Source organism: Phascolarctos cinereus, unplaced genomic scaffold, assembly GCF_003287225.1.
Source record: "Phascolarctos cinereus isolate Bilbo 61053 unplaced genomic scaffold, phaCin_HiC Scaffold_4;HRSCAF=312, whole genome shotgun sequence".
Classification (NCBI taxonomy): domain Eukaryota; kingdom Metazoa; phylum Chordata; class Mammalia; order Diprotodontia; family Phascolarctidae; genus Phascolarctos; species Phascolarctos cinereus.
The window spans coordinates 268,601,947-268,628,188 of record NW_027555847.1 but is presented as its reverse complement, the minus strand read 5'-3'; the positions used below and the strand labels follow the sequence as shown (position 1 = coordinate 268,628,188).

Genomic DNA, 26,242 nt, shown 5'->3' with positions numbered 1-26,242 from the left:
GCCAGTGAAAAGGAACAGAATTGGGAGATGGATGAATACCTTTGGTCTCCTGTTAGCTTTTAGTTTTGGTATCCAATGTGATTTCCCCTAACTCTGTGGACGGGGATCCTGGCTCTAATACCCATCCTACTGCTTAAGCTAATGGGGTAAACCCCAGTGACAGTGATTTCCAAAGGGTTTGTGGCAGCATGAGAGTTCAACCGAATGTCAGAAAGACTTGTAATCAAGTCTTGCCGCTGAGACATACCAATTGTGTGACCCTGGGCAAGTCACTTAATTTCTCAGTGCTTTAGGCCAGAGACTGCCTGGAATACTGCTTGACATGGGTTAAAATCTGATTAGGAAATATTTACCAAAATAAATAAAAATATAATAGGACATAGATAACATTGAAACGTGGTTTTCTAAGGCAACATCCAGGCAAGCGGGACCCTTATGTAAGGTTCAGAGGCCTTCCATTTCTATTTGAATTTGTCATTGCTGTTCTTGACAGTTCTCTAAAGCTATATGTTTCAGAGGGGGAGCTTACCTGCATTAATAAAGGGGTAATTCCTTATACCAGTGAAATCACAGGTCTTTACAAAGTGGTTTTTGGTTTTTTTTTTTTGTTAACATTTTGGGTATGTATTCCTGTTTGCTTCTTACAACAGCCCTGCAAGATAAATTATGCAAATGCTATTTTTTTTTCCATTTTACGGAAACTGAGGCCAGAAGAGGTTAAATGACTTGTGTAGAATCATACTGTTTACTTACTATGGATAAGAACTTTTCCCAGTAAACAGTAATCTTTATCACTACTTATTTAACACTTCCTAGTCTAGAATATGGGAGATGTGGCAAATGTGATCTTGAAACACAACATTTTCTGCAATGTTTTCTTCATTTAGTCATGGCTTTCCATTCATTCACTTGTATATGTATTGCTGAGTGAGTCAAGGCCAAGGGAGCATGAGTCATTTTTCTGTAATTTAAAAATTATTGATGCTTTTTCAAAAAAGAAAAATCATCAGTCACTTCCAAATATGCACCCTTCCTGACCCATCACCCAGCAGTGAACTTTTCCTTGAAAGAAGGAGAAGCTTAAGTTAAGCAAAAATAACTGATAATGGTGACCTTCATCTGAGAACTTAAGCAACATTTTGTCCCACATATGCTATGGCTAGGGAAGTATTGCATTATCTTTCCTCTGAGACTTAGATTGGTCATTTTTACAATACACAAATTATGTAACATAACACTATAATAATACAATATGTATAAAATACATAATTAAAATTGCTCAAGAGTTTGACTTCCTTACCTACTGACATTTACATTACTGTAGTAATTCTATACATTGTTCAACTGGTTCTTTTTACTTTTATCGCATCAGTTCATATGTGTCTTCCCTCGCTTCTCAGAATTCTTCATAATTGTCATTTCTTACTGTACAATAATATTCCATTCCATTCACAAACTATAGTGTGTGTGTGGAGGGGGGGGGTTCAGCCATTCCCCAGTCTGTAGTCACCGTTTTGTTTCCGGTTCTCTGCTACTACAAAAAGTGTTGTTATGAGTTTTTTGGTGTAGATATTTGGGGGGGGGGTTGACCTCCTAGAGGCATATGGCCAAGGGTGGAATTGTTGGATCAAAGAGTATGAATATTCAGTCACTTTTCTTGAGTAATTCCAAATCCACGTCCAGATTAGTTGGATCCTTTCACAGTGTGCGTCTGTTCCCGTTTTCTCATACCCTCACAGCACAATACCTATCATTCTTATTTTTTGTGATCTTAGCCAATTGCATGATGTGAGGTAAAATATCAGAGTTGCTTAATTTGCATTTCTCTTACTATTAGTGATTTGCAGCGTATTTTTGTATGATCATTTATAGTTTCCATCTCTTCTTTTGGGGGGAAGGAGGTTACAGATTCCATGTCTAGCTATCATTGAGAAAGGTATCTCCTTCCATTTACTTAAAATTTCTTTTTAGGTTAGAGTATTCATAAAATTTGGCACACCAACTTTCCCGTGAAGGAGAGATATTTAAGTGTTCTTTTTAAACTCTCCCCTGCTACCTTGCTGTTTGAACTCCAAAGCATTCTTTTTCCCCCAGTTATCAAGCTCTTTCTGTGACTCCTGTAGTATACCTGAAAAAAATACAAGGATCAAGACTATTGGTTTAGAACTGGGAACTTGGTTATCAAGTCCACCTTTCTCATTTTACAGATGAAGAAGCTAGGGCTCAGAGAAATGGAATAATATTGCCCTGCAGCTAGGTGGTACAGTGGATAGAATGCCAGGTCTGGAGTCAGGAAGACTTAATCTTCCCGAGTTCACATCCAGTCTCAGACACTTACTAGCTGTGTGACCCTCGGTAAATCCTTTAACCCTTTTTGCCTCAGTTTCCTTCTCTATAAAATGAGCTAGAGAAGGAAATGGCAAACTGTTCCAGTATCTTTGCCAAGAAAACCCCAAATTGAATCATGTAGAGTCCAACACGACTGCAAATTCATTCCGTTTTCCAAAGAACACTTCATTGGTAACTGGAGGCCTATCTTCTAGTCCTGGCCCTGCCACTGACTTCTGTCTCTGGGCCTTACTTTTCCCATCTGTCACATGAGAGGGTTGGAATGAAGGGACTCTAGTCGCTCCTGGCATTAATATTGTAAACTTTTGGATTAAAATACAAATTAGAAAATTTTGGATCAGTGAATTTCAGCCTCGTCTGCTTTATTGAACATATGCAAACTAATGTCAGTATCAGTATGGTTTTTTTTTTTTAGCCTTGTTGACTGTCCCTTCCATTTATTTACACTGGCATTCGTAAACTATTTGGCCAACTGCTCAGATGGTTTACTCTGGGGGGGATAAAGGGATACCATGCCCATACCTACATTATGCCAGGTTCTGGCCTCCAAAGGAGAGCTTGACCTTGCATAGTATTTCAGGTCCAGGTCTTAATCCTTTTAAAAATACTGGGTAGAGCATGTGGCAGCATTATGAGCTCCTACTATACCCTCATGCCTGTATGGCTTGGAACCAAATACAAGTCTTTGATTAAAACATTGTACAGGACAAGGTCAAGGCCACTTTCTAAACTTCCCTCCAGTTTGTCAGTACTCAGTAAATCAGCGCTCTTTTGTGTTCAGCCAGGTTCGGGTTTGCCTGACCTTGCTGTCATTCAGGCCATATTTTTCTGTGTCAAATTTTTAATAAATCAATATATAGACTATGTACAAAGCATTCTCCTGATCCATCAGGGAGGCAGCTCTTATTAGAAATGGGGAAAGAAGTTAGGATGGCATCACTTTTCTTGTTGTGGCTATAATAATTTTATATTATTCATATTATATTAATATTATATGCACAATATGTAATATATTTAGGGGTAGCTGGGGGGCACTGTGGATAGAGCACTGGTCCTGGATCATCTTCCTGAGTTGAGATCTGGCCTCACACACTTTCTAGCTGTATGACCCTGGACAAGTCACCTCACCCTGTTTGCCTCAGTTTCCCCATCTGTAAAATGGGCTACAGAAGGAAATGTCAAATCACTCCAATGTCTTTGCCAGGAAAACTCCAAGTTGGGGTCACGAAGAGTCAGACACAACTTTAACAACTAAATAACCGCAAAAAAATATTATTAGTTATACTATTTTTTCATAGTGTGATAACAATAATAATGACACAAACATAGTGCTTTTAGATTTGTGAGGTGCTTTCCTCATAACTAAGCTGTAAGTTAGGGATTAAAATATTATTTCACTTATTTTATAGTTGAGGAAGTTGAGGATGTGGAAAGTTAAGGGACTTTCCTATAAGCTCAAAGCTGGTAAGTATCTGAGATAAGATTTTAATCTATTTCTTCTGATATCAAGTCCAGTACACCATGCCTAATGATCTCCTTAATTTTTTTTCTTTTAAAAAATCACCAAGAGGTTCTCTTTCCTTCTCCCTCAATTAAAAAAAAATCTTTTTATTTATCAGTTGTAGAACATTCAGTGAATCCTGCTCAGGCTTGCAATTTCCATCATTCTCTTTTTTTCTAAATCAAGAAATCAAATGTGGCTCTTTGGCATGGCCATTTGTTTACTTTCTTTCTGATCCAAAGTCAGTGTCTTAAACAAGAAGATGTAAAAATGCCCAGAGCCCTTCGTTTTCTTACATAGAATTTTAAAGTCTCTACAGTGCATTCCAAATTTCTTCATCTGTGTCTGTCTACTCAGCAGAAGTGGACATAATTATTGGGTTTGCTGAGTTGTGGAAGGCTGTCTGGCACCCCCACCACAGCAGTCTGTCCTAGGAATCAAGCTTGGATGCAGTCATTTTGAGTAGCAGTCAATTTGAGGAGCTGGTGGTAATGCCTTCAAAACAGCTGGATTGCATGCTCCAGATCTCCAATAGTAAGATAAATGCAAATTAAATCCACTCTGGGTTTTCACCTTCCAGACGTGCATGTTGGCCGAGATGAGAATAGGCAATCTTGGAGGGCTGTGATAAGACGCATACATGGATAAGTTGTTGATGTTGCTGTGAAGCAGTCCATCTGTTCTGCATTTCAATTTGGAAGTATATGAGAAAAGCAATCCCACCCATAGGAATATACCCCAAGCAATAAAAAATACAAAGAAAGGCCCCTATGTGCCAAAATTGTTATTGTACTTTTTCGTGGTGGTAGAGAACTGCAAATAGAGGAGTTTTTTTAAATATTGTTTCCTCCGTTAGAAAGTGAGGTCCTCCTAAAAGGCTAGAACTGATTTTCTCTGTATCCAGTGCCTGACACATCATAAGTGCCTAGTAAGTGTTTGCTGGCTAACAGAAACTTCAGTGATGGTCTGATCTGATCCCCTCCTTTTATTAGTGAGTGAGGCAAGTTCACACAGGTAGAAAGTATCAGAAACAAGATTCAGACTAGCTTCTCCAGGACCAGAACTTGTGTTCTTTCTACCACATCATTTTGCCTCCCACCCGGATATCATATTTTTAATAGTATTTTATTTATTCCCAATTACAATTTTTTTTTGCATTTTTTAGACAAGATTTTGAGTTCCAAATTTTTCTCCTTTCCTCCTTTCCTCTCTTCTGAAAATGGTAGGCAATTTAATACAGGTTAAACGCGTGCTATCATGTAGAACATTTCCATATTAGTCACAATTGGGAAAGAAGAAACAGATCAAAAGGGAACAAAAATGAAAAGATAAAATGAAAAAAATGCGCTCCCATCTGCATTCGGAGTCTATCACTTCTTTATCTGGATGTGGGTAGTATTCTTCTTCACGAGTCCTTTGTACTTCTCTTGGATGATTGTATTGCTGAGAAGAGCTGAGTCGTTCACAGCTGATCATCACATGCTGTTGCAAATACTGTGTACAGTGTTTTCCTGGTTCTGCTCATTTCACTTGGCATCAGTTAGTACGAGTCTTCCCAGGTTTTTCTGAAATCTACCTCATTGTACTCATTGTACGGTAGTATTCCATTACATTCATAAACCACAACTTGTTCAGCCATTCCTCGATTGATGGGCATCCCCTTAATTTCCAATATTTTGCCACCACAAAAAGGGCAGCTATGAATATTTTTGCATATGTAGGTCCTTTTCCTTTTTTTTTATGATCTCTTTGGGATACGGACCCAGTAGTCGTATTGCTGGATCAAAGGGTATGCATGGTTTGGTTGCCCTGTGGGCGTAGTTCCAAATTGCTGTCCAGAATGGTTGGGTCTAGGGGCTGCTAGGTGGCGCAGTGGATAGAGCACCGACCCTGGAGTCAGGAGGACCTGAGTTCAAATGTGGCCTCAGACACATAACGCTTACTAGCTGTGTAACCCTGGCAAGTCACTTAACCCCCATTGAACTCAGGTCCTCCTGACAAAAACAAAAACAGAATGGTTGGGTCAGTTCACAACTCCACCACAGTGCATTAGTGTCCCAATTTTCCCACACCCTCTCCAATATTTATTTTATTCCTTTTTTTTTTTTTGTCGTATTAGCCAATCTGATAGGTGTGAGGTGGTACTTCAGGGTTGTTTTAATGTGCATTTTCTCTAGTCAGAAGTGATTTAGAGCACTTCTTCATATGCCTATAGATAACTTTGATTTCTTCATGTGAAAACTTCCTGTTAATATTCTTTGACCATTTATCGCTTGGGGAATGGCTTGTACTCTTATAGATTTGACTCAGTTCTCTATATATTTGAGAAATGAGGGCTTTATCAGACATATTTGCTATTGAGATTTTTTCCCAACTTTCTGCTTTCCTTCTAATTGTGGTTGCATTGCTTTTGTTTATACAAAAGCTTTTTATTTTAATATAATCAAAATTATCTGTCCTATATTTCGTAATGCTCTCTGTTTTTTGTTTGGTCATGAATTCTTCCCTTCCCCATAGATGTGGCAGGTAGAGTATTCCTTGCTTTTCTGATTTGCTTATGATGTCACCCTTTATGTCTAGATCATGAGCCCATTTTGACCTGATCTTGGCATACGGTGTGAGATGTTGGTCTCTCCCTGGTTTGTGTCTTATTGTTTTCCAGCTTTCCCATCAGTTTTTGTTAAATAGTGAGTTCTTATCCCAAAGCCTGGGGTCTTTGGGTTTATCAAATACTAGGTTACTATGGTCGTTGACTACTACTGTGTCTTGTGTACTTGACCTGTTCCACTGATCCTCCACTCTTTCTTAGCCTCTACCAGATAATTTTGATGATTATTGATTTATTGAGATCTGGTATTGCTAGTCTGCCTTCCTTTGTATTTTTTCCCCATTAATTCCCTTGAAATTCTTGGCCTTTTGTTCTTCCAGGTGAATTTTGTTGTTATTTTTTTCTAGCTCTGTCAAATAATTTTTTGGTAGTTTGATTGGTATGGCTCTGAATAAGTAAATTGGCTTAAGCAGAATTGTCATGTTTACTACATTGGCTGAGCCTACCCGTGAACAATTGATATTTTTCCAGTTGTTTGAATCTGACTTTGTATGAAAAGCGTTTTGTAATCATGGTCATATAGTTCCTGGGATTGTTTTGGCAGGTGGACTCCCAAGTATTTTATATTTTTACGGTTATTTTAAGTGGAATTTCTATTTCTGTCTCTTGCTGCTGAGCTTTGTTGGTCATATAAAGGAGGGCTGATAATTGGTGTGGGTTTATCTTACAGCCTGCAACTTAGCTAAAGTTGTTAATTATTTTAGATAGTTTCTAGTTGATTCTTTAGGGTTCTTTAAGTATACCATCATATCATTTGCAAGTTTTGTTTCCTCATTGCCTATTCTAATTCCTTCGATTTATTTTTCTTCTCTTATTGCTATAGCAAATATTGCTAGTCCTATATTGAATAATAGTGGTGATAATAGGTAACTTCACTTCACCCCTAATGTTATTGGGAAGACTTCTTTCTAGGTTATCCCCATTACAGTATGCTTGCTGATGGTTTTAGATAGATGCTGCTTATCATTTTAAGAAATGCTCACTTTATTCCTATGCTCTGTAGTGTTTTTAATAGGAAATGAATGCTGTATTTTGTCAAAAGCTTTTTCAGCGTCTATTGAGATATTCATATGATTTCTGTTGGTTTTGTTGTTGACATGGTCAGTTATGTTGATAGTTTTCCCAATATTGAACCAACCCTGCATTCCTGGTATAAATCTCTTCTGGTCATAGTGTATAATCCTTGTGATATATTGCTGGAATTGCTAGTATTTTGTTCAAAATTTTTGCATCAATATTAGGGAAATTGGTCTATAATTTTCTTTCTCTGTTTTAACTCTTCCCAATTTAGCATGAGCACCTCCTTCTTTGCCTATTTTCCCAAAGAGTTTATTGGAATTATTTGTTCTTTGAATGTTTAGTAGAATTCACTTGTGAACCCAATTGGCCCTGGGATTTTTTCGTAGGAAGTTCATTAATGGCTTCTCCAATTCCTCCAATTCCTTTTTCTAAAATGGGCTTATTTAGACATTCTATTTCCTAATCTGTTAATCTGGGTAATTTATATTTTCATGAATATTCATTGATTTTGGCATGTAATTGGGCAAAATATTCCCTAATGATTGCTTTAATTTTTTTCCTCATTGGTGGTGATTTCATTCTTTTCATTTTTGATACTAGATATTTGGTTTTCTTCAACCACTGGTTTATTAGCTCAATTTTTTTAAATTTTTGATCATATTTATCTCACCTTTGATTTTCAGGATTTCCAATTTAATTGGGGATTTTTTGATTTGTTCTTTTTTTAGTTTTTTTTTAGTTGCATACTCAATTCATTGATCTGTTCTTTTTCTGTTTTGTTGATGTAAGAATTAGAGAAATTTTCCCATAAGTACTGCTTAGGCTGCATTCCATAACTTTTGGTATGTTGTTTCATTGTTGTCATTCCCTTTTTTGAAGTTATTTATTGTTTCTATGATTTGTTCTTTGACCCACTTATTCTTTAGGATTAGATTATTTAGTTTCCAATTTATTTTTAATCTATCTTTCCACTGGTCTTTGCTGAATGTAATTTTTATTCCATTGTGATCCAAAAATAAGTTCAGTATTTCTGCCTTTCAACATTTGAGTTTGAGGTTTTTAATGCCCTATGCATAATAGATTTTGCTCTAGCTCCCTACCTTTACTCTGTGTGTATTTTTCTGCTTCTAGTGTGTTTCTTGTAATCTTGTAGGGTTCTGGTTTTTGATCCACTTGTTATCAGCTTCCATTTTGTGGAAGAATTCATCCCATTCACATTCATATTTATGATTACTATGTATTTCCCTACATGCTATTTTCCCTCCTGTTTGTCCTCCCTCTCCTTTCTCCCTTTCCCTTCTCATTAACCAGCTATCACATCCCCTGATCTGCTCTGCCTTCTGTCAGTCCTTACCCACCTACCCCTTTTACTTAATCTTCTCTGTCGAGTAAGACAGATTTCTGTATTCAACTGATTGTGTATATTATTTCGTCTTTGAGCCAATACTGGTGAGAGTAAGGCTCATTGCCCACCTTCCCATCTTCCCCTCCCTTGTAATAGATCTTTCGTGCCTCTTCACATGAAATAATTTACTCCATTCTACCTCTCCCTTCCTTCTATATCCAATGTATGTCTCTTTTTCATCCCTTAATTATTTTTTATATCACTCCCTCAAATTCGCCTTACACCTGTACCCTGTGTCTATGTATATTCCTTCTAGCTGTGCTGTTAGTACTACAGTTTTTAAGAATTACAATTATCATCTTCCCATGTAGAGCTGTAGACAGTTTCCTTATATTTTCTTTTCCCTTTTTACATGTTCACATTGTTCTTGGATCTTGAAATTGGAAATCAAATTTTTGGTTTAATTCTGGTCTTCTTATAAAAGCTTGAAATTCTTCTATTTCATTGAATTACCATGGAATGGTATTATGGATGTATTATGCTTAATTTCACTGGGAAATGATTCTTGGGTTGTAGTCCTAGCTTCTTTGTCTTCCAAAATATCATGTTCCATGACCTCTGATCTTTTAATGTTGTAGCTACTAAATCCTGTGTTATCCTGATAGTAGCTCCGCGAGATTGGAATTATGTCTTTCTGTTCACTTGCATTTTTTCACCTTGACCTGATAGTTCTGAAATTTGGCTATAATGTTCCTTGGCATTTTTATTTTGGAGTTTCTTTCCTGAGGTCATGGGTGACTTCTTTAAATGCCTATTTTGCCCTCTGATTCCAGGACCTCAGGGCAGTTTTCCTTGATAATTTCTTGAAAGATGCTCTCCAGGTCCTCCTTTTGATTATGGCTTTCAGATAGTTTAATGATTCTGATGTTGCCTCTCCTGGATGTATTTCCCAGGTGAGTTGTTTTTCCTATGAGGTGTTTTACATTTTTTTCCCTTTTTTCATTCTTTTGAATTTGTTTGATTGATTCTTGATGTCTCATAGTTATTATCTTCTGCTTGTCCAGTTCTAACTTTTAAGGAGTCATTTTTTTCATTTAGCTTTTGTACTTTTTTATTTGGCCAATTGTATTTTTTTAAGGAGTTGTTTTCTTCAGTGGATTTTTGTATCTCCTTTTCCATCTGGCCAATTCTGCTTTTTAAGCAGTTGTTTTCTTTTTCCAAGCTGTTGACTTTTTTCCCCCCCATAATTCTCTTGCATCACTTTCTTTTCTCAGTTTTTCTTCTACCTCACATGATTTTTAAGCTCCTTTTTGAGCTTTTCTGTGAGTTCTTTCTGGGCTTGAGACCACTTCCCATTGGGGGGGGAGTTGCCCATTGATGTTTTGACATTGTTGTCCTTTTCTGAGTTTGTGTCTTGATCTTCCCTGTTACCTTGGTAACTTTCTTTGATTAGGTTCTTTTGTTTGTTTATTTTCTACTCATCTTTTTTGGCCTTTTCCCTTTCTTTTCAATTTGATCTCAGCTCCTAGGGTGGGACACTGTCTCAGCTTCTTGATTTGAATTTAGAATATATCACATAAAATAGAAATAGTTTGGGAGTAAGACTGACATCCCTCCAGCAGTTACAGAGTGTTTGTGTGTGTTAAGTTGTAGGTTGGGGCAGTGAATAAAATACTGGACTAGAGTCTAGTGGTATGACTCTGGACAAGTCACTTATCCTCTGTTTGCCTCAGTTTCCTCATCTGTAAAATGGGGATAATAATAGCACCTTCCTTGAGGGTTGTTGTGAGAATTAAATGAGATGATAATTGTAAAGTGCACAGCACAGCACCTGCCACGTGGTAAGTGCTGTATAAATGTTAGCCATGTCATCATCATCATTTTGTCATCAACAAAACATAAAGTTGGATTGTACCTCAGAATACAACCGAGTGAATACTGAGTCAGAATCCTTAATGTTATGCAGAAGTTATTTTTAATATTAATATTAATTAAATATTAATATATTTGCTAAAGTTCAGAAAGCCTGGAACACATATATTCATGTAAATATGTGAATATCTAGCAAGCCTGTTAGATAATGTGGAAATAAGAGCAGATCGGCTATTGACCTTAGCGTATAATGAAGAAAAAACCTGACAGACTTTGTAGACAATACAGTCATTTCTTCCACATCAAGACTTTTCCCATCACAGCTTCAATGTATCATGGATCGGCATAAGAAATTAAATGAGAATTTTTGGGGAGTTTTGAGGAAGTTGCAGATGACACATGAAGGCCAGTAAACAACACAGAAAAAGTTTAGAAACTCCGAAATGCATAAAATATATGTATAGTATTTTATAACATCAACATGTTTTATCTTTTAATGCCATAATAATTCAGACTTCTTTTCTGGTACAAAGGAAGGGCCCAAAAAATTTTATGTGGACTTTGCAGATCACAGGGATGCCGTGGCATTAACCACCATTATGTGGAAGGGGTAACTATGTAGTTAAGAGGATTGAACTTTTTAGGACTGGCTCAGGGTTTCTTTCCTAGCTTTGTGAACCGTAGCTTACTGTGTTTGTCCTTTCTGGCCTTCTGCCTCCTTATCTTGAAAGTGAGGAGGTTGGACAGATGATCTCTGAATTCTCTTCCAGTTCTAAAATTCAGAAACTTTCATGACTTCTTCAAATTGAAAAAAAAAATCCCAAAGTATTGGGTGCTATGCAGAGTCAATATGGATGCAGTAGATTAATCGTCTAAATAGTGATGATTTTATGTATTTTTCATTTCGTAGTTACAAAGCACTTTACAGGTGCTTGGTTATTTTATTTTATTTGATCTTTACTACAGTCCTGTGAGATAGGTGATACAAGTACTGTGATCCCTATTTCAGAGGGAAGAAATTTAAGCTTAGGAAGGTGTGTTACCCAAGGTCACGCAGATGAATTCCTAGTCCAGAATTCTCTTTTCACTACAGGCCAAATTAGTTTTTTAAAATAAATTTTGACTTTTTTTGATTTCATATCACCAACATTTCTGAGTGAGAGTGTGTGTGTGTGTGTGTGTGTGTGTGTGTGTGTGTGTGTGTCCCCGTCCCAGAGAGCTATCCCCCTTAACAAAGACTAAAATAAGAGGGTGTAGTTAGGGAATAGTTTAGCAAAACCAATCAAAGCATTGAAAAAATAAATTGTTTTTAAAGTGCTTTGTTTTTCCAGATTGTCACAAAATCTGATTATGTTACAAAGGATAAAATCTTGACACTTACAAAATTCACTTATAAAATCTATTCCTTCCTCTAGAAACAAGATACTGGTCAAGTTCTATTGGATATGGCTTTTAATCACTTGGGTATAACAGAAAAAGAATATTTTGGTTTGCAACATGGTGAAGATTCAGTGGATTCTCCTGTAAGTAGAATCTGTTTTCTATAACTTTGATGTTTTTATTAAGATTTAAGAATAAAACTTTATTTCCTTATTCAACAGAGATGGCTTGAATCTGGTAAACCAATCAGAAAACAACTCAAAGGTTTGTATAGTTTTTGTTAACCTTGTATTATTAGTATTACTATGCTATGTTTTTAATATACTAATTGGCTTGTTTCTTACATGATATTTGCATTCCTGTTGATCTGGGGTAGTCACTGAGCTGATGTACTAGAGGGAAATGATACCAAGTTTTCATGGGAGAGAGTGAGCTTAGCAAATAGATGGGGGAAGGAAAATGAAGAAAGAGAATATAACCAGCTGAAGACAAGGAAACTGAGCTCCAAACTAACCCTTCTTAGTCCAACGTGAGAAATCGGTAATACTACTCCCTTCTCTTTCTCCCTACCCACCCTCCACACACTCATACTGTCACACACTCTTGTCAACATAGGTGTATCTCAGTGAGCACTCACCCACCCAGCTGCACAAATACTGGTATACACATATGATTACATGAGTACCTAGAGTATCTTTTTGGCAGGTTTGTGCATTGGCTAGAGTGCTGGACTTGGAATCAGGAAGACCTGAGTTTGAATCCTGTAGTTAGGAGCTGACCCTGAGGTCTTGTAAAATGCACATAATAGTAGCATCTACTTCACAGGGATGTTGTGAGCATCATTTGATAATTTATGTAAAGTGCTTTGTAGACCTTAAAGACCAGTATAAATGTGAGTTATTGTCATCATCATTGTAACTATTTTTCCTCTCCCAACAGGATGCTCATATGAAAGTATATGTGTATATACAAAAATATACATGTGTATAGATATATACTTATATATGCAATGCATTTATGTGTACGTTATGTACATATCTGTTTATATACATACATATTCATGGAGATTGTATGTATTGTTTATCTCCCTATATATGGAGATAAACAAAGAAACGCTCCCTTTAGATACATGAAAGAGCTTGCATGGAAATTCCCTTAATTAGCATATGCATATATACATACATGCAGAAATGTACTCAATAAACATATTCATAACTATATAAATACATTCTTTCCACACATAATTTGTCCAAGTATGTGAGCCAGTCGACAAGTATTTATCAAAGACCTACCATGTGCTAAGGCATTGTGCTGGGTGCTGAGGTTGCAGAGAAATGAAACGGGCCGTACTCGCAGAGTACTCACTTTCTGTAGAATTGCACATACACGTATTCACAAGCTTACTCACGGATGTCTAACATCCAGAAATGTTGTGTGTGTCTGTAGAAATAAAGAGGCATACAGGCGTACACTTGAGATTAGAGATAGTCAACCTTGAGATTAAGGGGTTCATTCAGACGTCCCATTACTGAAAAGATTAGAATAATTGGTGTGAAAAGTCAGGAATAAGTAGTTTGGTGATGGGTAGGTGGGAGAATGAGTGACGAGATAAGCAGATGAGAGGAGGTGAGACTGAGTGGGCTGGTGGGTGACCTCAAACAAGAGGTGATGGGTAGAATACCAGGCACATAGAGGGTGCATAATAAGAACTTGTTGATGGTTTCAGAAGGGTTGAATAGCCAGGGAAAATACTACAGGATATTAGTAAAGCAAGCTAATTTTTTTCTGCTACTTTATCTAGCAAAAGAAAATATGTGACCAATTCGTTTTACCCATGCAGAGCGTTTTTGGGTCTGTATTAAGATTGTACGATTGAACGTGATATTAATGTATAATATCAGATTTAAAGAAGTCATGTATTCTGTTGAAGATAAGATAATGTTGATAAAGTTGGTATTTACTGTGTAGGTATGTATGTGCATGTACATAAACACACGTTTGAGTGTACATACACGCACATATATATTTATGAATGTGGAGTTTGTCACATAGGATAGTTGAAGGAGCCATGGACTTTTTTTATCATGAAGTTTTTATCATGGTCTTTGCTTATGATGATGACCTGTGGCCTCAGACACATCTCATCACCCTCCCTGAAATTGTTTCCTCACATATAAAGTGGAAATAACAGCACTTGGCTCGTGTGTGGTGTGTGTGTGTGGGGGGGTTATTGTGAACAATGAATGAGGTAATGCATTTATGTATGTGAATGTGCTTTGGAAAGGTTGAAATGCTATATAAGGGTAAAATGTTATATTTCTTGGTGAGAATTTTGCATGCTAAGTATATGTTTAGGATTTTTTTTTTTGAATGATGCAGAGAATAGAGGGAGCTGTTTGGACACAGATCCACATTATTTATTTAAGGGGCCATCAGTGAATATCTTGTAGAAACACTTTACCAGCCTATGTATTGTTGCCTCAAGCTTTTAAAAATTACATTCAGTGTATGCACTTAGCATTTGAAACAAACCCATTTGTGAGTGTGGAAGGAACCAAGCAATGTAGTATGACAAATGTTTGTATTGCTTATGGAAGAATCTCAACTTTACTTGCATTTTTAAAAAAGGAAAAATGTAATTTCTTTTTGAAAAATGTTGTAGGACCTTTCCCCTGTACCCTGAATTTTCGAGTAAGATTTTTTATACCTGATCCCAACACGTTGCAGCAAGAACAGACAAGGTAATGTATTTTTATGTTTTCTGTGCAATATGTAAAAATTAGCAATATACTAGTGCTCTTTTTAGTACTACAAAACAAAATGTAAATGCTGTGGGACCAACAGTTATTATCCAGATGGACATGTCAGGTTAACATATTTTAAATCATATAAAATTGGTGACTCTCTTACCTTTATATGGATTGTCCATTTTGTGACTTATAAATGGTTAGTTTTAAATTCCGAGCCTACCCAGTCAGTTTCCTCAAGTATGTGCCCATAGAATGCAAATTAATCTAAGATTTACCAAAATCTGAAAATAAGGTAAATTTCTACCTCTCCATTATATGTATATTATAAATCACACAGATTATATGCATATTACATTCATATTATTAGATATGTATTGTATCCCATTATGATGAACTCCGTGGGACATACTGATTGTTTTGTTGTAGTAGAATTTTTGTTACAATGAATGCTTTGCTACAATCAGATGAAGTTGAGTTAATGACCAGCTTCTCTGTAGTTCATCAACATACAAAAAAAGAGGAGGTGGCCAACTTCCATTGCCTTTCTCAAAGCAGTTCCATCTCTTTGTTTTCTTATTTTGTTTTGGCAATTTATTTGAGAATTTAGATGGACTTTTCTGATGGGAGTTGTTTGAGATGGGGAAGGGAATATGCTTGAAAGACAAGAATTAATTGATAACGGTATATTAAAAATTCAACTACAACTCCTCTCTCCCTCACCTGCTCCCTCTCTATATGTTGTCTGATTTTGTCATCAGCTGATTGATTTTCCTTCCAGAAAGTATCTCTTGCATTGTGGTGAACTGGCAGATTCCTTGGTCATACAGGGTTATCATATAGACCGTTGAAATCATAGCCATATCTAAGGACACCTATTAAAGCAGACACCTTAAAATTGGGGTTGCAGTCCTTTAAATTCAAGATAGCCAGATATTGTGCTGAACTCATTGCGGAGCAATATGGAATAGGCTGGTTTGGAACCATTTTCCTCATTTGTGCATGCAGGAATGCCCAGCCTGGCAGCTAGGTTGACAGCGTAGCCGACTCTCAGTTATTTCACTGATTTTAATGTTACGGCCTCATAACAGGAGTGAGTCTTGGAATTTGTTGGCTTTGTGAATGAGAATGAGTGACTAGATGTGTGACCCGAATGCCAAATTGAATTACTACTCAAAACAGAGACATGGGTCTCATGGCTAATAGTTCTGTAGTTGTATATGGTGGATTGTGGGGTCATAGGCTGGAAGAATTTTGATGGAGAAGGGACCTCAGAAATCATTTACTTCATCCTCCCCCTGAGTGAGGAATCTCTTTTTCATAATCCTCGTTACATAGAATTCTATCCTCTACTAAAATTCCTCACGAGATTGTAGTACTTAGAGGTAAAGGGATATTGGGGATCACCTAGTTCTACCTTCTCAATTTACAGATGAGGAAACTGAGCCTTAGGTAACTACTCCCTGGAATAACCTGTTCTACTTTGGGGAAGTTCTGTTCATTAGAAAATTCTTCATTACATTAAACTTCTTTGTAATTTCAATCCATTGGCTTTTATCCAGCCTCCTAGAACAATACAGAATACATTTACTCCCTCTTCCTTACAGCCCTTCAAATATTGTCTGTTGTCTCTCCTCTCAGCCTTTTCTAAGCCAAACATGCTTATTTACCTCAATCATGCCCTATTAGGCAGTAGTTTCTAGACCTCTTTCCATCATAACTGGCCCCTTTGGAACACATTTCAGTTTTTCACTCTCCTTCCTAAAATATGTTGCTCAGAACTGTCCATAGTACTTGCAGTGTGGTCTGACCAGTCCAGGGCACAGTGGGGCCATCCCTGTCATCTGTACATTATTCATGCAGGCTAAGATTGTATTAGCATTTTAAGTAACCACATTATACAGTTGGTACATAAATTAAACTTCTGGTCAACCAAATTCCCCAGATCTCTTTCCACATCAACTGCTGCCAGACCAAGTCTTCCTTACAGTTGACCTTTCAGTGCACATCTTGAGTTTATTACGGGTTCCATGTTATCTTGTTGATGTCAGCCTAATACACTGGCTTGTCAGATGAGTTACTGACTTTTGAGGAATTGGTTCTGTTGGAATGCATGGTCAAGCAAAACTGGGGACAGGTATAACTAAACAGGCGGATTCTTTTCTTTTTTTTTGCTTTTTTTTTAAAAGCAGAGTCAGACAGAAAAACATGAATGACATTTTTTGAAATATACAGTTTGGATAGAGCACCTTTAAAAAGAGCTAGTGTTTCATGTTTCATTTAAAAAATAAGATGTTCTAAAGACTTCCTTCAAGTTTCTCTACTGAACCCTAAATTTCAAAAAAAAACCTAAGAAGCAGCTAGATGTTATAGTAGGTAGAGCGGTAGGCCTAAGATTTAAGTTCAAATCCAAGTTTTAACACTTAAAAGGTGTGTGACCATGGGCAAGTCATTTAATCGCTGTCTGCTTCAGTTTCCTCATCTGTAAAGTGGGGATAATAATTGCACCTACATCACAGGGTTGTTGTGAGGATCAAATGCCTTGCAAACCTTAAAGTGCTATGTAAATTCCAGCCATTATTACTGTTGTTATTACTATCATCATCATCATTGTTGTCCTCATCGTCATTATTAATGTCCTTCCAGTTGATTCTAGGACCCCTATGTAACTAATTTAACTAATTTATCCAATGATTTAGGGTTGTTTAACTCCATAATTGTATAAAATGGTTTCCTACTGGACTTGGAATCAAAAGACTTAGGTTCAAATCCTGCTCATATATTTATTAGCTATGTGACATTGATTAAGTCATTTAACTTTTCTAAGCCTTGGTTTGCTCATCTGTAAAATAGAGCTTATAAGAGCATCTTTAGTTTATTGTTGTTCAGTTGTTTTTCAGTTTATTTGACTCTTAATGACCCCATTTGGGGTTTTCTTGGCACATATACTGGAATGGTTTGCCGTTTCCTTCTCCAGCTCATTTTACAGAAAAGGAAACTGAGGCAAACAGGGTTAAGCGACTTACACGGGATCACACAGCTAGTCAGTGTCTGAGGCCAGATTTGAAGTCTGGAAGCCTGATTCCAGGCCCAGTGCTCTATCTACTGTGCCACCTAGCTACCATAAGAATACCTGTGTCACAGGATAGCTGTGAGAATCAAATGAGGTAATGTAAATGTTTTGCAAACAGTAAAACACTCAGTCTTAGGATTATAGTTGTAGAGCTGGAAAGGGCCTTAGAGGTTAATTCTCTCATTCTACAAATAAAGAAACTCAGGCCCATAAACTTAAATTACTTCCTATGGTCACATAGATAGCAAGTGGCAAATAAGAGATTTTCTAACCCCTGAGTCCAGTATTCCTTCCAGCATAGTATACTGCCTCTACTGTAATATAAGTACAAGTTATTATTATTGTTATCATTATAATCATTATTATTCCTCAGAGACAGCCTATCTATTTGATTCTATGTCTCTTTATCATCATTTGGGTTTTCCTGTCATTCTGGACTCCTATCACTTACAGAGGCTGGTCATATTTGCTATTTCTTGGGGTGTCAGTGACAGGGTGTGATTTGATACAGGGTAGGGTTTTTTTTCAGTTTTTTGATTTATATTCCCATGCAGTAATTCATCAGATTATATTAGTTAGCCTGATTTGCCAACAGAAATTAATTTTTCCATTCTAAAATTACTATTAGCTCATCTGTAACCTCTTCCTTTCTATTTCCAACCTTGAAGAAAATCAATATGTCTAATTATATTTGATTATTACTTTGGGTAAAGATGGAAACTCACAGAAAGCCATAAATGAAAACCATCTCTTAGCAATCCAGATAATAATGACCACATGATCCTGTGTTGAAAGAATGCAGATCTAAAACCTAGATGGGCATAATTCAACGAAGTCTTATGTTTCCCACATGACTTTTAAAAAAAAATACTAGCTCTTTGGTGCATTCTGGCTGGATGATGGTGATGCTAATAATATTGATGGTGATGATGGAAAAGTAACAATTGAAAACTATGAAATTGTTGATGAATTTAGTGTTTTTTTACATGAAATATAGTGAAATGATCTTAAATGTTAAGATGGGCACAGCTGAACTTAGTCAGCCTGATATTTATGTACATTTATATATCAAACGAAAGAAGTTTGCTTTAAAAAAAAATTGCCAAAATTCTTCTTTTCCCCTTCTGCCACCATTTCTCTCATCTCTATTCAGTTTTAATAAGTGTGTCTCTTGTTATATTGGCCATATGCTGGAGCTGACGATATTCCTTTTGGATTCTACAAAAAAAGAGAGATAGAATCAACTCTCACAATACAAGTAAATCCCTTCCAGCATCTTTTTTTGTCCTTTTTCAAGATTATCACGGTCATACTTGGCAGCTGACCTGCTTACAGATAATTAAAAAGTTCTATCTACAGAATAAGGAGTAAAGGTAGCTGGTTTGACATACTTAGAGTTAGGAAGAACTTGGTTTACATCCTGCCTCCAGCACTTTCTAGTTGTATATGACCCTGGGCTTCTATTCCCTCATTTGTCAGATGAGGAAATTGGTCTAGGTGGCCTCTGAGTGCCTTGCAACTGTAATTCGTTTATTGTATGATCATACATCTCTTTCAGTATTCACTGATGTTTTATTTTTTAAATTTTGTGCCTACTATCTAAGGCAATTGGTTGACTAATATAGATGAGTCAATGTGCAGTTCATCCTGATTATTTAGAGTGCCATTATTGGAAGAGATAATTTGTTTTCTAGTCCACAGAGATAAAATCTGTTGTGAGATCAATTAGCTAAGATACATGAATGTATTAGATGCCATCCTCTAGACAGACTGCATACATATCCATGTATTGTCCTGCTTTATTGAATGTGTGCTGTCAGCAGTGGACAAAAAACTGTAACTGGGTATGAAAGAATGCCTGGGCTAAGTTGAGTTTGCTTCACACCCTAGTCACCTTTACTTATTCAGCTCATTCATACAGGGGACATGTCAGAATATAAATATTTATTGTTGTTGGGACTAGTGATCTCACCAATGTAAAGAATTCCCTGGTTTGGAATCTTCCTATACTAATGTAAATCTCAGATGACCAACTGATCTGTAATTTATAGTTTTAGAGAAATGCCTGAGAACATCAAGAACTTTAGTGATTTGCACTGGGCTATATAGCTGATATATATCTGAGACAAAACTTGAGCCCTGGTCTTCCAGACTCAAAAGATTTGCCCCTTTATCCATGGTGGCATGCTGCTTCTCCAGAATGCTTACTTTTATAGGTCATTTGATTGTTGACATTTTTAGCGGGTATAGTGTGCCCAGGTATGATTCTGCAGAGAACTTCCCCTCTCTATAATGAAAATTTTAGCTGCCTGAGAGGGAACAAGAGGCAACCCTGCCTCTCCAGGAAATACCTTTTGTATGAGCACCTTGCTCTTGGCTCTAGTATGGTAATATTAAATATAGTTTAGTATGGTTTTTGGTCAAGTGGTTAACTTTCAAAAAAAGTAATTGCTTGGCTCATCGACATGTGAATTGATTTTTAATCATAATGATGGAGAAAGCAAACATGCCGTCAGTGGATTCTGTTAGAAGTTTGGTTAAAAGAGTCTTAAAGTGAATAATTAGGTTTATAGCAGATTTCATAGATGGCATACTTATTAAATTTTCAGATGACACATTGCTGGGAGGGCAAGCTAATACATTGAGAGCCAGAGTCAGGATTCAAATAGATCTGGACACTCTGGAACATTGGGCCAAATTGAATAAAATGAATATAGATGAGGATTAACATAGTCCTTATACTTGGGATCAAAAGATCAGCTTCACAAGAACAAGACTGGATAGATGGGGCTAGTTGGTTGTTCATCCGAAAAAGATCTGGGAAGTTTTAAAGAACTTGAAATTTCAGTAGGAATCAACAGAATTATAGAGGGCAGCCAAAAAAAACCAAACAAAAAACAAAACTAATATGATCTGAGTTGGCATAGTTTCCGGGAATAAGGAGGTGATAATTCTCCTGCACTCTGCCCTGGTCAGACCACATCTAGAGTATTGTGTTCCATTTTGGACCTGATATTTTTGGACAGATTGGTAAGTTGGAGACCATTTAGAGGAGAACAACAAGGATGCAAAGCGGAGCTTGGGTTCATGATGTATAAAAATCAGTTTAAAAAACTGGGAAATGTTTAGCTTCATGAAGTCTTAGTGGCTGGGTCATGATAGCTGAATTTAAGTATTTGAAGGGCTAGCACATGGAAGAAAGATTAAGCTTATTCTGCTTTGGCCCCAGCAGGCAGAATGACAGCCAATGGATTAAAGCTTCAAAGAGGGGAAGTTAGGTTAAAGATAAGGAAATAAACTTCCTAAACATTAGAGCTATCTCAAAGTAGAATGGGGTTCCAGGACGTGAGGAGTTCCCTTTGGAAATCTTCATACGAAGGCTGGGTCACCATTTCTTAAATGTAGTTTAGTATTTTTTTTTTCAGGTGCATAGATTGGACTAAATGACTGCTGAAGTTCATCCCTTACCACTCTTTAATTGTCATACGATAAATAATGCTTCCATTGTTTTTTTAAAAAAAGATAAAGAATGAACAAATAAAAGTGGAAAGAAAGGGAGTGTTCACATGGGAAAGGCAGTGGTAAACATTATTGAAAAGGTCCTCATCCATGTGGTAACCATCCACCAGCCATTCCATTTCTCAAAGGCTTAAAGAGTTGAAAGAAAGGATATAACAAGAAATAAGAAGAGTGAAGAGGAAAATGGTCAACTAGAAAGAGTATTTCAAAAAAGGTGGCTTTAAGATAAGAGTGTTAGTAGTCTTAAGGATGGTTGTGTAAAATTCACAAACATACACAAGGATGCTTTCATATCATTAGAAAAATATTTCTACAGTTATCGTCTCTGTTGCTTATTTTAATTTAAATATTACTTTTAAATTTGCTTTATAGGCACTTATACTTCTTGCAACTGAAGATGGATATTTGTGAAGGAAGGTAATGAAAATTTTCTCTTTTTTTCCTCCCTTTAAATCACCAGAGACTGAAAAGAATAGCTTTCCCATAGTTGTTTCACCTAATGCAGAACCTTCATTCAAAGAAATCTTCCTGAAGTCATATTGTATTTTTTGTCTTCTGCTAGAGTTCATCTTGTGTTTGGAATGCTGCTCTATGTAGACATGATGCGTCTTAAAAGTTGCAGTTATAGCAACTATGGGAATTCTAAACCTTGATATTCTGTCTAGACTTCTAAGTCCTTTTCAGACATTATCAAAATCACTTCTTCAGTAAGCGTTTGGCTCACTGCGTGCTGGTCATAGGTCCTGCTAATAAAAGCAGAGTTTGGTTAAGGGCAGCCTCTAAACAATTTAGAGTGATTGGGGCTTTACAGCCAGTCGTATTCTGATCTTTGGGATAAAAACTTAAGAAGCTTTTGGAAGGAGACCCAGAGTACCTTTGGGAAATACTTTTAAGGAAGAGAATAAATAGAGACCTAATGAGAAAACACTGAGAAAGTAGGTATGGCAAAGTGAAAGGAGTTGAGAAAAGTAGACATCTTAATTGTTCCCTCTGAGTTCCCTCCTCCATCCCCTAGTTCTGTGTTTGACTATTCTTTTGAGGGGAAATAGCAGAGGTTATATAGTGTTATCTTGTCTGATTTCTGACTGTCAATGCCTGATAGTTGAGTTTCACTTGCTTATAAGGTTCATCTCACATAGGATGCTTTGTGTTTGCAGGGGGAAAAAGAAAAAGTTTTCTGCAAAGAGGAAGCAGATAAATAGAATGTGCTGTCCTTCAATTGAATAAACATCTGTTAAGCCCCTACTGTGTGCAAGGCTCAGCGCTGGGAATACTTATATGTAAAAGAGTAATTAAGCAATATGAACTAAGGGCTTACTATGTGCCAGGCAATAGGATAGATACTAGGAAGCAAACACACAAGTACAAAATGAAACGCTCCCTACCCTCCGTGAGTTAAGGGTGTTCTGGTGTAAGAAGTATGGAAAGGGATGTTGGAACCAGATTGTGAAGAGTTTTTAATTTAAGGTCAAGGAGTTTGTATTTTATCTTCTAGGTAATGAGGAGCCATTAAGTGTCTTTGAGCAGAGGAGTACTGTGGTCATACCTCTGCATTAACAAGATTATTTCAGCAGTGGTAGACTAATTTTTATAAAGCTATTATTGTGGTGTGTGTAAGAGGTGATAGGACATGAACAAGGGACGTGGCAGTAGAAGTAGAAAGCAAGACACGTATAACAGGTAAAATTAACAGGACATGGAAACTGGTTTGATATGGAGGGTGAGGGAAGATTCAGTAAGTTGAAAACCTGGGTGACCAGGAACATGGTATTACTATTCATTCAACAAATGATTTATTAAGCCTTTTCTGTGTTCACATTGGACTACTAGGTGATGGTGAGGTGAAGAGTTTTGATAAGATACTGCTCCTTTGCTCATACAGTCTATTTGGGAGAATAATAAGATACAGATACAGATAATTATAATATAATTTACAGGGGCAGTGTATTAGAGAGTAACACAACAAAATGCCACATGAGATTTTGGAGGAAAATCATTGTACCGCTCGTGGGGAATGGATCAGGTAAAGCTTCATGGAGAGGAGGAATGTTTGAATTGGGCTTTAAAGGATAGGCACTAATTTAATGCCTACTGGGAAAACCAGAGTCATCTCTCAGAAGCTCTCTGTAACTTTGGAGCCTCTTTACATCATCGCTCATCTTTGCCTCTGTTATTCCAGTCTCAGAAGAGTAGGGGATGGGGAAACCCTTTCGGATATAGTAGATAACACAAGGTCATGGAACCAGTTGATCACAGGTCAAGTCGAGAGATTTTGTTTTATAGCACAAACTTCAAAGAGTCCAGTTTGGCTGGAGCATGGAATGTACAGAGGACAGTAATGGTTGCTGAGAATGGAGAAGTCAAGTAGTACCAGTTCAGGGAGGGTTTTGAGCGTTAGGCAAAGTATTTGAACTCTACTAAGAAGGCGTTCAGGAGCTCCTGAAAATTTTTGAGCAGAAGCATTAACATAATCAGATCTGATAATGTTATGGAGAGGATAAGCTCAGTTTTTGGACTTGGCTGAGTTTAAAGTTTGGTTGTGAGATGTTTGGGTGGAAATGCCTTATAGTTAGCTGGAGGTGGAGTTGTAAAAGTACAAAGAGAGGTCAGGGTTATTGAAATGGATTTCAGAGTTACTTGCTTTAGAGGTGGTAATTGAAGCTTTGGGAGCAGTGAGATTGCCAAGTGAGAGAATATGAAAAGAGAAGAGGGCTGAGGATGGTCCCTTGAAGAACATCCTCCATAAGGGGCTGGGAGGAGCATGAACTAGAGGCCCAGACCCATGGACAACAGAGTATTGAGTAGGGGGACATGGTGATGGTGTTAGATTATATGAAGAGAAAACCAAGGAGGAGGAGACGATCTCAAAAAAGCCAGAACTTAGCACAGTGCCTAGTAGACATTTAATAAATATTTATTAACTTGACTGTTTAGTATGTCATGCATGACCTTTGGAAGGAAGAACCATTTGAGTAGAATGATGGCGGTGGTAAAGAGTCAAGAAGATAGTGAGTAGGAAGGATGTTATCACGTGGGAAGGAGCTAGTGGCAAAAGGTGAGATGGCAATACGTAGTTTTGGTTGCTTTAACATTTCACACTGATATCCCTTTAAATATCTTTCCCAACTCTTGTGACCTCTTTCTCCTCTCTCCCTCAGCTTAACTTATACCTTATCTTCATCCAAAACAGTTGTGTCTCCCTGATTTTACATCCTTCCATCCTCCAGCTGCTTCATTCCTCCTATACCCATCCTCACTTCAGTCGTCAGTCTCTCCACTCTCTGTTCTTGCAGCCTATAACTCCTTCTCTGGCCTCAATTTCATCTCTTTAGTCTTGACCATTTCAATTGTGCCTGTCCTCCACTCTTGAATCCTTTTCTTCCTTATCCTGAATTTGTGCTCCACTAACCATCAGCTCGGGGTCACCCCTCTACCATTCCCCTTTTTGGTGGTGTTGAGTCATTTTTTCAGTTGTATCTGACCCCATTTGGGGTAGTCTTGGCAAAGATACTGGAGGGGTTTGCCATTTCCTTCTCCAGCTCATTTTACAGAGGAGGAAACTGAGGCAAACTGGGTTAAGTGACTTACCCAGGGTCACATAGCTAGTAAGTGTCTGAGGCTGGATTTGAACTCAGGAAGATTCATCTTCCTGACTTCAGGCCAGAGCTTTATCAACTGTACCACCTAACTGCTGACTCTCTCCCTTCCCTCACCTTTTTATTTTATTTTATTTTATTTTATTTTATTTTATTTTATTTTATTTTATTTTACTTATTCATTGATTCATTCATTCATTCATTCATTCATTCGTTTGTTTATTTATTTATTTTGGTTTCTGCTTCTGAGCTGGCAAATGTTAGTAGAATAAGTCACAAAAAAGTGACAATTGGAGGGGCAACTAGGTGATGCAGTGGATAGAGCTCTGGCCTTGGAGTCAGGAGGACCTGAGTTCAAATCTGGCCTCAGACACAACACTTAACTAGCCATGGGACCCTGGGCAAGTCACTTAACCCTGATTGCCTCACCGAAAAGCCAAAAAAAAAAAGTGAGTTGGGCCTACTCTTAAATTAACATAATCTCCTTCCAATTGGGTCCTTAGCTGTTGTATAGCATCCTTTTTTTCTTTCCTCTTTAATTCTTATCACACTACCACAGTTGTTGTTCAGATCTTCACATCAAGTGCTGCCCACAACCCTCTCTTATGCCAAATGATTGCCTTTAATGGTAATAATCTCTCGTATATGTCCTTTATCTCCACTCACACAGCCACAATTATAATATAGCTCCTTATAACTTTTCGCATGCACTGTTGCAGTAGACTTGTAGCTGATATTCTAGCCACAAATCTCTCCACGCTACAATACGTGCCCATGCAGCTGCCCAGGTGACCATGTTACTCTCCCTGCTCAAGGATCTCCACTGACTCCCATCTACCTTCCAGATCAAGTATAAACTCCTCTGGCATTTAAAGCTCTTCATAACCTGGCCCCTTCCTACATTTCCAGTCTTTTTATACCTTATTCTGCTCTCTGAACCCTACCAAAACTCCATTAGTCTACTTGTAGTTCCTTGAGCAAGATACTTCATTTCTCACCTTTATGAGTTCAGTACTTAGAATGCTCTGGCTTCCTTCAGGACCCGGCTCAGGTATTATCTCCTCCATTAGAATGAAGGCACAGGATGGCTTTGCCTTTCTTTGTATCCTCAGTGCTTAGCAGTGCCTGGCATGCAGCTGGTACTTAATTAATACTTGCTGACCAACCATCTGACAAAATGTACAAAGTGCATAAATGCAAATTATTTTTGAAGGACCAGGAGAATACTAACA

General features: G+C 37.3%; 1 protein-coding gene across 5 annotated transcripts in view; it reads left to right on the top strand.

The window, feature by feature from the left end:
* Positions 1-26,242, top strand: part of PTPN3 (protein tyrosine phosphatase non-receptor type 3) — a 288,986-nt gene that overhangs the window by 121,121 nt on the left and 141,623 nt on the right. For all 5 annotated transcript variants that reach the window (XM_021004563.2, XM_021004569.2, XM_021004570.2 and 2 more), the window contains exons 3-6: positions 12,111-12,218; positions 12,297-12,339; positions 14,738-14,816; positions 21,787-21,831. In XM_021004563.2, the coding sequence (XP_020860222.1) occupies positions 12,111-12,218; positions 12,297-12,339; positions 14,738-14,816; positions 21,787-21,831 (275 nt within the window). The remainder of the gene's footprint in view (positions 1-12,110; positions 12,219-12,296; positions 12,340-14,737; positions 14,817-21,786; positions 21,832-26,242) is intronic.